Source organism: Diprion similis, chromosome 7 (assembly GCF_021155765.1).
Source record: "Diprion similis isolate iyDipSimi1 chromosome 7, iyDipSimi1.1, whole genome shotgun sequence".
Taxonomy (NCBI): Eukaryota; Metazoa; Arthropoda; class Insecta; order Hymenoptera; family Diprionidae; genus Diprion; species Diprion similis.
In genome coordinates, this window is record NC_060111.1 from 1,645,001 (window position 1) to 1,657,150 (window position 12,150).

At 36.2% G+C, this 12,150-nt stretch overlaps 1 protein-coding gene across 1 annotated transcript in view; it reads right to left on the reverse strand.

Annotated features, from left to right (window-relative positions):
• LOC124408242 (neuroendocrine convertase 2) overlaps positions 1-4,711 on the reverse strand; it is a 26,498-nt gene extending 21,787 nt beyond the window's left edge. The window contains exon 1 of the mRNA XM_046885017.1: positions 4,333-4,711. Within this exon, the coding sequence (XP_046740973.1) occupies positions 4,333-4,629 (297 nt within the window). The 5' untranslated portion in view covers positions 4,630-4,711. The remainder of the gene's footprint in view (positions 1-4,332) is intronic.
• Between the last annotated feature and the right edge of the window lie 7,439 nt (positions 4,712-12,150).

Sequence of the window (12,150 nt, forward strand, 5' to 3'; positions counted from 1 at the left end):
ATATAAGTATACATATATATATATAAGGATTGCTCGCAAATTAACTCTGTGAATGACAGCTGATTCAGTTACGCTTTGCTAAAGTACACAATACGCTTATCGTTCGACGTAACTGCGATACGTAACGCGGTGATATTGGCAATTTTGAAAACGAAGGAACCTGACACCCGCAGGTAGATCTGCTCGTGACACATGCGGGTCCGGAGAATATCCGGCTACGCAAGCTGGAAAATGAAATAATTAAACCGAGGAATAGGCGATTCAATTATCTATACGAATCGAGTCACACGTGCGTGAGAAGAGGATTCACAATGATTTTGGTCCATTTTTGGCTATCGATTTCACGCTCATTCACGTGACTTGAGGTTGTATTCAGAAGAAGTTATTCTTCTTTTAAGAGTTCATTAAGCAAGCTAATCTTACTCGAGTGATTCGGTGGCTGAAAATCTATGCGTATTGTTTAATTCAACAAGAGGTTTATTCTACTTTGAACAATTGTTGAATTATTAGATATATTTGCTATAAGTACTGAGGTATATTATTTATTAAATACTATAGAAAATTTTAAGGTACTGGAATTATAGACGAAATACTTATGAAAATCGGATATTGATATTCTTACTAACTATTTTTTCTACGTTTTTTTTACACTTATTAGAAAACTTTGAAAATATATTTTTTTTACGCTTTTTTGCTGTTTATGATGGTATATTAATAGCTTTTCGATAAATTTTTATTGTTGGGAGAGGTTGATACTCTTCTACAGTTTTACATATGTTAGCAGTTTCTTGGTTCACTGATTACAAATCTGAAATCGGATTTCAAAAATTCAAATTGACAGACTCAATCAGCGACCCCGAAAATCTCTGCATAGAGTTTTTTGACCGAATTCGATGAAATTCAAAACTTTCTTGCACCATATTGGATCCACTATCTTGAATTTTTTAAATCTGATTTCAGATTTGTAAAATCGTTTTAAAATTTGACTCAAAGGGTTGATATTGCTTAAAAAATTTACCAGAATATAATCTCTTTTTTCAACAGTCAAGTCAATATTACGATTTAAAAAAAATAAATATTTTATGACGTCAAAGTGACAGTGAAAAAATTTCTATCATTCAATTTGTTGAAAAACCGTTTTCCGAATAAAATTATTAAAAATCGAAGGCATCTAATGGATTTTTCAAAAATCTCGAAGCGGCTTCAAACGAAGCATTTATATATCTGATTCCTAACGTTTCTACATTCTGTTATTCTACATATGACGATCTTTTCACTTTTTAACTTCTCCATACTCGAAATCTCATGACTTTTCAATTCTGCTATTTAAATTATCCGATGTTTTCTTTTTTTCTGTTTTTTTTCATCCCCTCCGAATAGTGTTGAAAAATTTATTCTTCCTCGATGAATATTTACCGATTTTTTTTTTAAGATACGATCTATCTCATAGGATATATATATATATAAATATAGATAAAAAAATGATGAACATTTGGCCAACTAAGCTCCTTAAATCGCCCCCAAAAAATCAGGGATCAAGCCGTAATCCTTTTTTTTTTCCCCCGAAAGTCAGTCGTTTTATAATAACCGTTATATGAAAAACATAGTGATTTACGGTGTTTCGTTATCGCCGACTTATAAGTACACACAGCTATTGCCCGTGATACACGTCACCGTAATTATCAGTTTCGACTGTCGAGTGGGCGACAACCTCGCCGCGCCTCGGAACCCACCGAATAATTATGCGTTTCCAATTTCCCCGCCATTTCCACCACGATGATCTACGTCCAACGTTCGCTGCACTGTCGGCTCTATTCGAAACCTGCGGGCGGTTCATGCGGGCACCCTTTTCGCGATTAGTTCAATAATCCAACCTGAATCCATACGTAATTCTCCGATTTTACGTAGAAAACGAGAAAACGGTGGGTAATTGAAACGTCGAACCTCGGTCGATCGTAACAGTTTTTTCTTTTTTTGCTCTTTATTTAGGGGGGGGGAGGGGGCAAAACAGGGTACTTAAGGAAATACTTGGCATATTTTTTTTTTGAATTGTAACCAATGAAAATATAAAAATGATCTTCAGATTTCAGGGAAGAATATAAATCATTTTTTTTTTTTTTTCTTTTCAAGATATTTTTGAAAATTCAAAAGTAACGATCAATAATAATATTTGTGAATGTTGCTTTTGACTGTTCGAACAAAATTTTTTTATCGAATTTTTTAAGGGTATACCGTTTTTACTCCCCCCCCCCCCTTGCCTCGCTTCTCCCTTACTTGTTAATTTTTTTTAATTTTATTTCATGCAAAAACGACCACAAAATTAACTTCCACGCGTTAAATTGTTCAAACACATCGTGTTATAAAAAATTTAAATTTTTCTTGCCTGCGAAACTTTTTAGTATATTTTTTTTTTCTCACGTAGCTGGACTCTTCGAGATAATTTTTCATCAATTTTGTACCCAAGCGAATGATATTTCTTTTTTTTTTTTTTTGTTAATTATAAAGTAAAACATTTTTTAGGAAAATATGAAATTTTGAAAATTTTGCATACTTACAAGAATTTTACGCAGAACGTCATCGAGACATTCGAATATAGATGTAAGAGTTTTTTTTTTTTAGCCTCGTTCACTGTTTTTACCTCCTTGAACATAACCTGAGAGGGAAGGAGGGAGGGGGGTGTGGGGGTGGAAAATTTAGAGAATGCTCTCAAGCGTCTGAGGGATTTTTCAAGTTTTTTCAGTAGACGGATTTCGCTTTGTCGAATCGAGAGGGAGATATTTTTAGAAAAAGTTTATACACGGGGTGAAAATTCCAGCAGGTTAGGTATGTAAAGAGAATCTTTGATGATGTAAACTTTCCAATTTCCCAACTTCCGCCTAATTTCGATTGGCAAGAAGCTTAATCTAATTTGTCGAGCTTTCAAGCTCCGGCGGGATTATTTAATACCAGTAACTCATGATACACTTTCTATACTTACAGGTGAAAAAGCAATTTTTTATTTTTTTTTTTAAACCCAGAACTTTATTTTAGTTAAGTAACTCTACGTTACTTGGATCATCTCGCGTTTTGTTCAACCGAATTTAAGCAAGCGACGGCAGATCGTCTTAGAGCTTTTACGCTGTTTAAGGGACGGCTGTTGGTCTGAAAATTGTCCCTCGTTATCGTTCCATTCATAAAGGAGTGGCAGATGTGCTCTGCGTTTTGATTCGGCAGGTTAACCACCCGCTGTCGCAATCATTTCTGACAATTTTCTAGCCTAAACATCACAGCATTCAACACTTGCGATGTCCAAAGCTCCATGGCGCAGATGGCTTGGCCTTAAAACCGCGAGTTCCGCTTCCTGGGGTTGTAAAAAGGTCAAGATGCAATCCAGAACGGTCATCAATCATCCACCATTCTCACCCCCGAAATGTTACTCCGGGAATTCAACGTCGATTATACACGACAAGTTACTGACTTTTTGATAAGAAAAACTTTGCGACAATAGTATTTGGACAATATTTTACAACTTGGATGGGTTTTGTAGTTTCAAGCTCCAAGAAGAGGGTGTGAAAAACGACTTTGATGTTCAAGGAACGTATAGACTCTGGACTGCAGGGTGTGAAATTGCATCGCGGAAAAGCTCCGTCGGGAAATTTACTTCTCGGAAACCTGACACTGTTCATAAAAAAAACAAAAAAAAAAAAATAACAGAATAACAACTCAGCTACGAACCAAAGGACTATAACCAGCTGTGCCAAATGGATCTCCACTGCACTTAAGTGTCGAGCAGTAAAGCTCAGGTTCAAGGATCTGGTGCAGGTTGACTTTGAAGATGAGACTTAAGTTAGTAACGTTATCGTAAATGAAAGTCAGAGATAAAATCATGCTTACGAACTTTTGAAATGACTTTAAAGAAGTCTGACTTTCGTAACAACACTATGTTTTTTTTTTTTTTTTTTTGGTCATAGTTCATACAATTTCAGACATTCCTAGAGGTTCGAAGTAACGATTTTTCATAAAGACCCGTTATCGTTACAGTAACCTTGCCAACTTCATCCTAGTCTTTAAAGGGAATCCGGAAGTCACGGATGGACTGAGAACTAAGACAGACAGTAACGAAATGGAAATCAAAAAGTGAACATTGTGAAAAATGGTGTTGCAGAACCATTTTTATAGTCTTTCAAGTTGGAAATTCATCGACTTATCGATGTCCTGGGAGAGTGTATAGATAATAAATAACATTTCAGAGTCACTCCATCGTTTTCATGACCCGTTTCCAGTCAGTCACGTTCAGCAGACCTTCCAAGGCTTCAGTGGTATCGGAAGATTGGATATGAAAGTCTGACTCACCGGTCCTAGATTGACGAATCCGTTTCTGGCTGCCACGTTATCGGCGACAAAAGTCTCAGCTGGTAGTTTCATCTTGACGAGAAACGAGTTGGTGAATACCTCGACAGCCGGTGTCATTTGAACGTTGGAAAGAACGGCCAATACGATAGTGAAGAGGGTGATACCGGCGGTCCTTGAAACTCGTCGAGTCCTTTTACGAGGATATGATGATCCGGACTTGAGGATCACCTTCCCAATCATTTCCGCGGCCTTTCCTGGACTCCCGGCGCCACGTGTCACCCTCGACACTGCTTCCATGCAGGATGATCCAACTCGCACTGCACTTGAGCCTCGACTAGTGATCCGCAGCGCGTTGTTTCTCAGGCGGGAAACACTGCGGTCCTTCGAATACAGTGCGGGGTCCTGCGGCTGGTGGGACTTCCGCTTTAGGCGGATGGTTGCTGGTGTCGTCTGCTTCGAATCGGACTATCAGAGGATCCTGATGGAGCTTATCGAGCCTGTCGAAGGAGCGAACGACATTGCGGGTGGATCACTGACGCGGCGGTTTCTATCTGATTCAGGGGACTCGTTCCGACGCGTTTCACCGCCGCGACGCCGAGCGCCGGATGACGTCACGTGGCCATATTGATTCGCACGCGGAGCCGAGATCGCATTGCGCAAACTCAAACTCCACCCCCACCCCCTTCGCGTCTCTCGAACCCTTAAACTTCCAGCGCCGATCGCGCCGCGACACGATCATGCCCCAAGGATTCGGGAATTTGGGAATCGGGACTCAACCCCCGACCCTAGTCTCTAACCAACCTTCCCTCCTTCTCGCGCTAACCCTGAACTCCTATATTTATACGAGCCACTGGAACGACGGTAAATTGGTAAGGCAACCTTTTTGGCGCCATCGCAGCATCCTAAGGTTCGATTCCTTAGTTTGGACCTCACCTCCTGGAATACGTAGATACTCATAATTAACGCGAGCTTTTTATTTTCATGTATATCAACCTCACGTGTGTACGGAATATTTGTACGATTTTTGGTTTTGTTTTTCGGGTTCTATTTATTCTTCTTCTTCTTCTTCTTCTTCTTCTTCTTCTTCTTAATCGTGAAACAAATTTTTTTGCTGTACATAATCGAGATGAATTACTGTGTTCGTGATCTATGGATCTTTGTTTTCTATACACTATAACATTCAGAATTTTGATTATCAGGTGAATTTCGTTTCACGCAAAGAGATAATGTAATATATTACATATACATTAGGGTGGCGCAAAAAAACCGACTATTTTTATTTATTTTTTTGAGTCTCGTGTGACAAAATGTTAGCTTTTGATGTTTTAAGAGCCCACTCCAAAGGACGATTGAAAAAAAAATTTTAACAGGTCGCTCAAAATTTTTTAAAATGTCAAAAATTGTCGAGAAATTGAATTAAAAAAATTATATTTTCAGTATTTTGTTTGATTTTCAATTCATGTCGTGGTGTATTGTTATTGATTCTTTCTTACTAAATAAAAGAAAAAAAATGTATGAAATTTTAATCTGAATATTAAAAGGTCGCTCGAAAAGATTAAAGAAATGCACCAAAAAATTGAAAAAAAATTATGAGCGACTTTTCAAAATTCAAATTTTGAACTGAAACTTTCGGAAACTTATTTTTTTTTTTTGTCCATAAAATTATACCGTAACGAGAAAAAATTTTTTTTTTTTAAATCGATCTTTGACGATTTCTGACGTTTTAAAAAATGTGGCGCGACCTCTAAAAATTTTTTTTTTCGAACTGTCCCTTGGAGTGGGCTCTTAAAACATCAAAAACTAACATTTTGTCACACGAGACTAAAAAAAAAAAAAAAATAGTCACACGGAATGAATAATTTAACGCAACTCGATATCAACCGTGTAATAAACTTTTGGTCGATTATGCAAATACACGTTTCCGAATTTCCCCGTATGTACATATATCTACACAGCAAGTACACACCAAGGGATTTGATTAACTCTAACAGTTTGTCTGATCTGAAAATTTTGCCAAAGTACATATAATTAAAGCGTAAATTAATGATTGTGTCATTAACTCGAAATGCGACCCCCAAGTTTCTATCCCTCTGTTTGCTCCCAGCTCTTGAGCTCTCTCACAGTGTATAATAGAAAGTAATATCACAAAGATTGGCCTGTTTAATCTCCCTCGGTTCGTTCTCTTCGTAAAACTGAGTTCATATTTAGGGAAAATTTCGTAAAATTTTTCCAATTTTTGGGATAAAAAAGAAGCTGACCACGAGGGTTGAAACCCTTGATATTTTAACGGTGGTTAAAATTCGTCTTTCCCGACTTATGGGAACGACTATGTATGTACCTACAGTATGGTTTCATGAATTTTTAACATCGACTTTTTACCATTCGACTTTCAATTCACTTATCTTTTTCACTCTCTCGTTTTTGCTTTCCAACATTTGATATTTTGCGTGGTTGCTTTTTCTTATTCCCGGTACTCAACTGTAACGTCATCGCCAAATCCCACGCATCGTGAAATCCTATACGCGAATCTTGTGTCTCTACCAAAAGCCAAAGCAACCAACCGAGGTAAACATCCGTTTATAAAATTAGAAACTCGCTTATAAGGTATAAAAATATTCCGATTTTTCTTCTTACATCCTTAATTTTAATCGGTACATAATTTGTTTATATAAATTGTAGTAAAAAATACAAAACTTAATAATATTACAAAAAATTCGCTCAAGACTTACTGACCTGTATAAATTACACCCAAGCTTTCCTTTTGTTTCATTTATTGTCTTACACAAAGACGGGAAATTAAAGAGAAATGGGGAAAAAAATAACGAAAGAAAACCCGGAAAAATAAGCAATCGGAATTTAATTCTTGCCTCGAATTTTTACCCTCTACAAAAAAAAAAAAAAGAAAGAAAGAAAAAAAAACAAACAGCAACAACGAAAAACAAACAAACGATTACCTTCCTCGGCGATATTTCTTCCCGCCAGATCTCTGAAGTATTATCACATTTATGAATAAACCATTTTTTTATTCTTTTCCTCTTATTCTTCCTCGTTTTACTCCTCACTTCTTGTAATCTCATTTTTCACGAATTTTACCTGTCGTGGTTCTTCCCCCTCCCCCCCCCCCCTCTCTTCCTTTGTCTTCATGATTTCTTTCCAACATTAAACAAACGATTTTGCCGCGAAGTTAAAACTCGTGATAAATAAGAATGGCGCCAAGGGCTTAAACCTAAAAATGATCATTAATCATTTCTCATATATTAGGTTTAAACGTCTCTCAACTTTTCTCATGTGCTTTAGTGTCTCAAATTGTTTCGTTTTTTTTTTTTACTTATTCAAAAACTATGAAATTTCGTAAAACGTGACTTTTTCAAGTAAATAATTAGTTTAACATTTCACAGCTCTGCTTGCCGTACATTTTGAAATCGAATCGAAGATAAACTGCATCGGTCCAAGTTGGGCTGAAACCGCGGAGTCTGGGCTCCGAAATTAATGGCGGTAAATTCTCCCTAAATCAAGTTTCCTACTTAACATTGCAACCCCATAATTTATGTACTAGGAGAATTTCAGAGTATACGAACCGTGTTCAATTCGGAGACTCGACTTGTGCATAATTAACGAATTATTGATACCGAGTATCGAGAGAAATTTCTAGTCTAACTACTTTTATTTTTTTACCCTAATCAAAGAACTAAAAATAATTTTTGCATATATAATAGAAAAATTTGCTACAAGTCAGCGATTTTTTTTTCTGTTTTTTTTTTTTTTTTTTAATTATCTTTATTCGTGCTTTATTTATTTATTTATTGATTTTTTTTTCAGTAATACGACGTTGGTTCTATAGAAAGAGTAAAAAAAAATTAAAAATTTATGCCGAGACTTTATTTATTAAGCTGAATTTACTTGTAATTAATTTTCTTGTAAATTTTCGAGAAAGTTTCAACTGTTTTATGTAATTTTCTAGTAACTATAGTAACAAGTGAAAAATTTCTCTGTGAACTCTCTCAACGATTGGACGTTTTAATTTTAAACTTTAAAATTCGCATTTTCTTTGCGGAATTTTATTTAATCCAATATTCAGTCGCAGCGCTTTCCTCGGATCCGATAAAGAATTAAGGACAATTTCGATAGACAACTCACGTATTTTACAGCCCCCGCGAATGTTGCATAAATTTATAAAAAGCAGAGGGATCGTAGCTTCGCTGCTACAATATGCGTGTCAGGATTTCACATTGCGAAACTCTACGCGTACTGCAGAGTGCCGGAAAGTTTCTTCATTATCATTAATAATTTCCATGTATAATAATATGTTTGTTCATGTTTTATCATCAACAGGTTTCAAAAGCACGATTTATCTAATATCTGTTAAAAATTTTGTAGCTAATTAAGTATATTTATTTTCAAAAAAATTTTTTACTCTTTTTTCGCGATATTCTAGGTATTTACAATCAAAACGTATAAGAGCATAATAAATGAATGAAAATTAGTAATTAGAAGATGAAGCAATTATTCATAAAGCCAAAAAACAAACGAAGAAGCTGGACTTAGTTAGCGATCTTATTACGCTGACGGGGAAAGGATGAAATATCTATGTCCCTGGATATGTATGTATGTACTCGTATATGTAATGTAGCGTAATGTTAGTCGATTGGTAAAGGTGACACGTCATTCGCCGGAAGCCCCTAGAGTAGACGGTACGTGACGTCGTCAACGGGAAAAAGATTACCCAATTTCCTTAAAATAGTCGTCTTCCCGAGATCTCGTTATACGTCGTTCGCCGAGAGAGAGATGGAAGGTGAGAAAGGGAGAGAGAGAGAATTAGATAAATAGATAGACAGATAGATAGATAGATAGATGGATAGATAGATACATAGATAGATAGATTAGGAGAGAGAGAAAGAGCCGAAGTTCTTTGTATAACTAGAGTATGTCACGAGTTTTTTCACGAAGGACGAAATTGAGGTTAGGCTTGCGATATGTTAGATTTACTCGCGACAACGCATGCGCGGAGTGCAGTAAAGACCACGTTTAACTCCTCCGCGCATGCGCAGTCGCAGACTCACTCTACCGTCGTAGAAACGAATACTTTGTGAACGGAAAACAAGCATGAAAAACGGCGTAAAGAATCATCGCATTATACAGTATAAAAGAATTTGCAGAAGCGTTATTTTAATGTGAGAAATGACTCATCGAGCAATATTTGAGCAATGAAACCTCCATTCATCATTTGAATATATATATTTACTTGATTATACTCTCTGAGATTATAATATATATTTATGAAATATGATTCAGGAAATTTATCAAAGGGGGAAAAGAAAGACTTCGCTACTTGTATTATAATTCTGCTGTATAACTCAGTTTCAGTGAGTGGGAAGAGAGAAAAAATAAAAAGAGACTTGATATTGATCTAGCTAAGGTCTGAATAAACACAAAAGAGGCGCCCCCGCGACTTTTTGACCGGATGGACGTAAAAAACTCCGTAATAAAATTTAAAAAAAAAAGAGAGACAGAGAGAGAGAAAATATAATTCAAATCGAATAATTCACCTCAACTTCTAGGGATTCACTCTGCGGTCAGGCAGAAAGACTGAGGTAACTACTTGCCCGGTATTTACACCCAACAGCCACTTAGCCGACGTACGTATAACGTAACGAACTCCTCATCGTCCCGTCATTTCTCTTCCGTACGCCACAAGTTCATCAGGGTAATTAATTTTCATCAGCCCCCTGGCATCGCGTTTATTACACTTCCAACGGAATATTATCAGCGATGAGAGAGCTTGCAGCGATTTAAATTCTTGCGACTGCCGCAAGCTGACCTTTCGACTTTAGTTGGACAGCTTTTCCGAGATCTTGTAATTGCGGAAATGGCTGCGATCCTCTTCGGTAAATTGATCATTTATCGTCGTCACTCGTTCGGAATGAACTTTTTGCCATATTGTCGGAAAATTTTTCACCCTCCTTATTCTCTCTGCTTATATATATATATATATATATATATATATCCTATTTTCTCCACGCTGACACTTAATTACTACGATTACATTTGCATATTGTAATTATAGGACATCCTGGGTTAATTGTCTATCTCGCGTTCAACAGTGTCCCTCGACAGTGGACAATTTTCTCTCTCAAATATACCAGCACGAGGAAAACTTGGCAATTTTCTCCGAAATGCTTGCCTGTATAATGAGACTCGCTGAAGCTGTCGAGTAAATCGGGACATTTTATAACCATTCGGTATGAAAGTTTCATGAAAGTAGATTTCAACTTGAAAAAGCGTTTTTTTTTTTTTTTTTTTTTTTTTTTTTTTTTTTTTTTTTTTATCTTGGATCTGCGAAAAATTGAAGATTTTTATTTTAACCCTGCTTTTCGATCTACATCGTTAAATTTTAAAGCTTAATAATTTCTGGCGAAATTTTCCTCCGAGGATTATAGGAAATCAATTTTTATATGTGTAACGTATCGAATTCGTTTCGCCTCTCACCTGCAGTGATACCATTAAAAGTTGTGATCCGGCCCCGCGAAGCTGGGGTCGTAATTTTTATATTGCGTGACGTTGAGTGGCGCGTGAAAAGCTCGGTTCCTATAATAACGTAACTGTGTATCTGATACCGAAATTCGTGCGAGCGGTTGACACACCTTTGTGGGTAACTGCCCGACAATCTATAACAATAAAAAAGAAAAAAACAAAAAAAAAAAAAAACACCCATACGACGATTGAAATCGAAGTGAAGATAAATAAAAAAAAAAAAAAAGTAAATAAAAAATATACGTATCGTAGTAGAGTTAAATGTGATTGCTTTTGAACTGATTTTAATCTTTAAAGCTTTATTCCAAGTTGAAATTGAATGTTGCTTTCAGGTTTTTTCAAACAGTTAAAACACGTCGAATAGCCTGAACTTAAAATCTGTTGGTTATTATCGCAAGCTCAAATAGATGCGGGATGGGACGAAGGAAATTAACGATCCTTACGAAACGACGAGCTTTTGTAGACATAAAATCTCACGAGGGGATGGATGATACCTTGAGATTGCTAATACTTACCCTTTCTCTGACAGTCGTTATTTTTTTTATATTTATGATCCTGGTGTGATTGGGGATTTCTCGTTATAAGAACGATATTGTACGAGAGAGCGAACGATTAAGGCCAAGAAATGACGACGAAACGAGAGAGCGAGAAAGAGAGAAAGAGAGAGAGAGGGAAGCGAACAAACGTATCTATAAATCCATTATAAGAATTTATCTCTTTGTATACTACGGAAACGAAAAGTAAGCAAAACTAAATATACTTCTCGCGACAAATTCTTGTGAATGAAAATAATTTCATTCAACTAGTCTGGGAAATTTAACCACCCGTGGTTCGAGATATTTTGATCAATACATACTACATTAAACACAGATAAATCGATCATTGAATAAGAAGATGTCATCAATAGATATTTATTACGTTCAACACGTGGAAAGAGTTTAACTAGGATTAATTTATGCAGTTTTTGACCTTCTAAGATTAGCTTCCGCCTTTAATCCCTTAAGTTTTAGTCTCGTCTCAGCTTGCTCACGTTTTCTTTCAATTTCTTCGGGAGTGTATAATTTTTTTACCCTCTGCAGAGGGATCGAGAAAGGAACTGCACAGAGATCAGAATTTCTTGCAGATCCGTTTGATCTTTGCGAGGCTTCGCCTTCCGCTATGAAGTTATTAATTATTGTTATTACCGGATGTTAACGTTGAGTCGATAAAATAATAACTGTAATAACAATAACTAAATAAAATGGGAATGGGATTTTTGAATGAAAAAATAAATGATCAGTTTCGGAA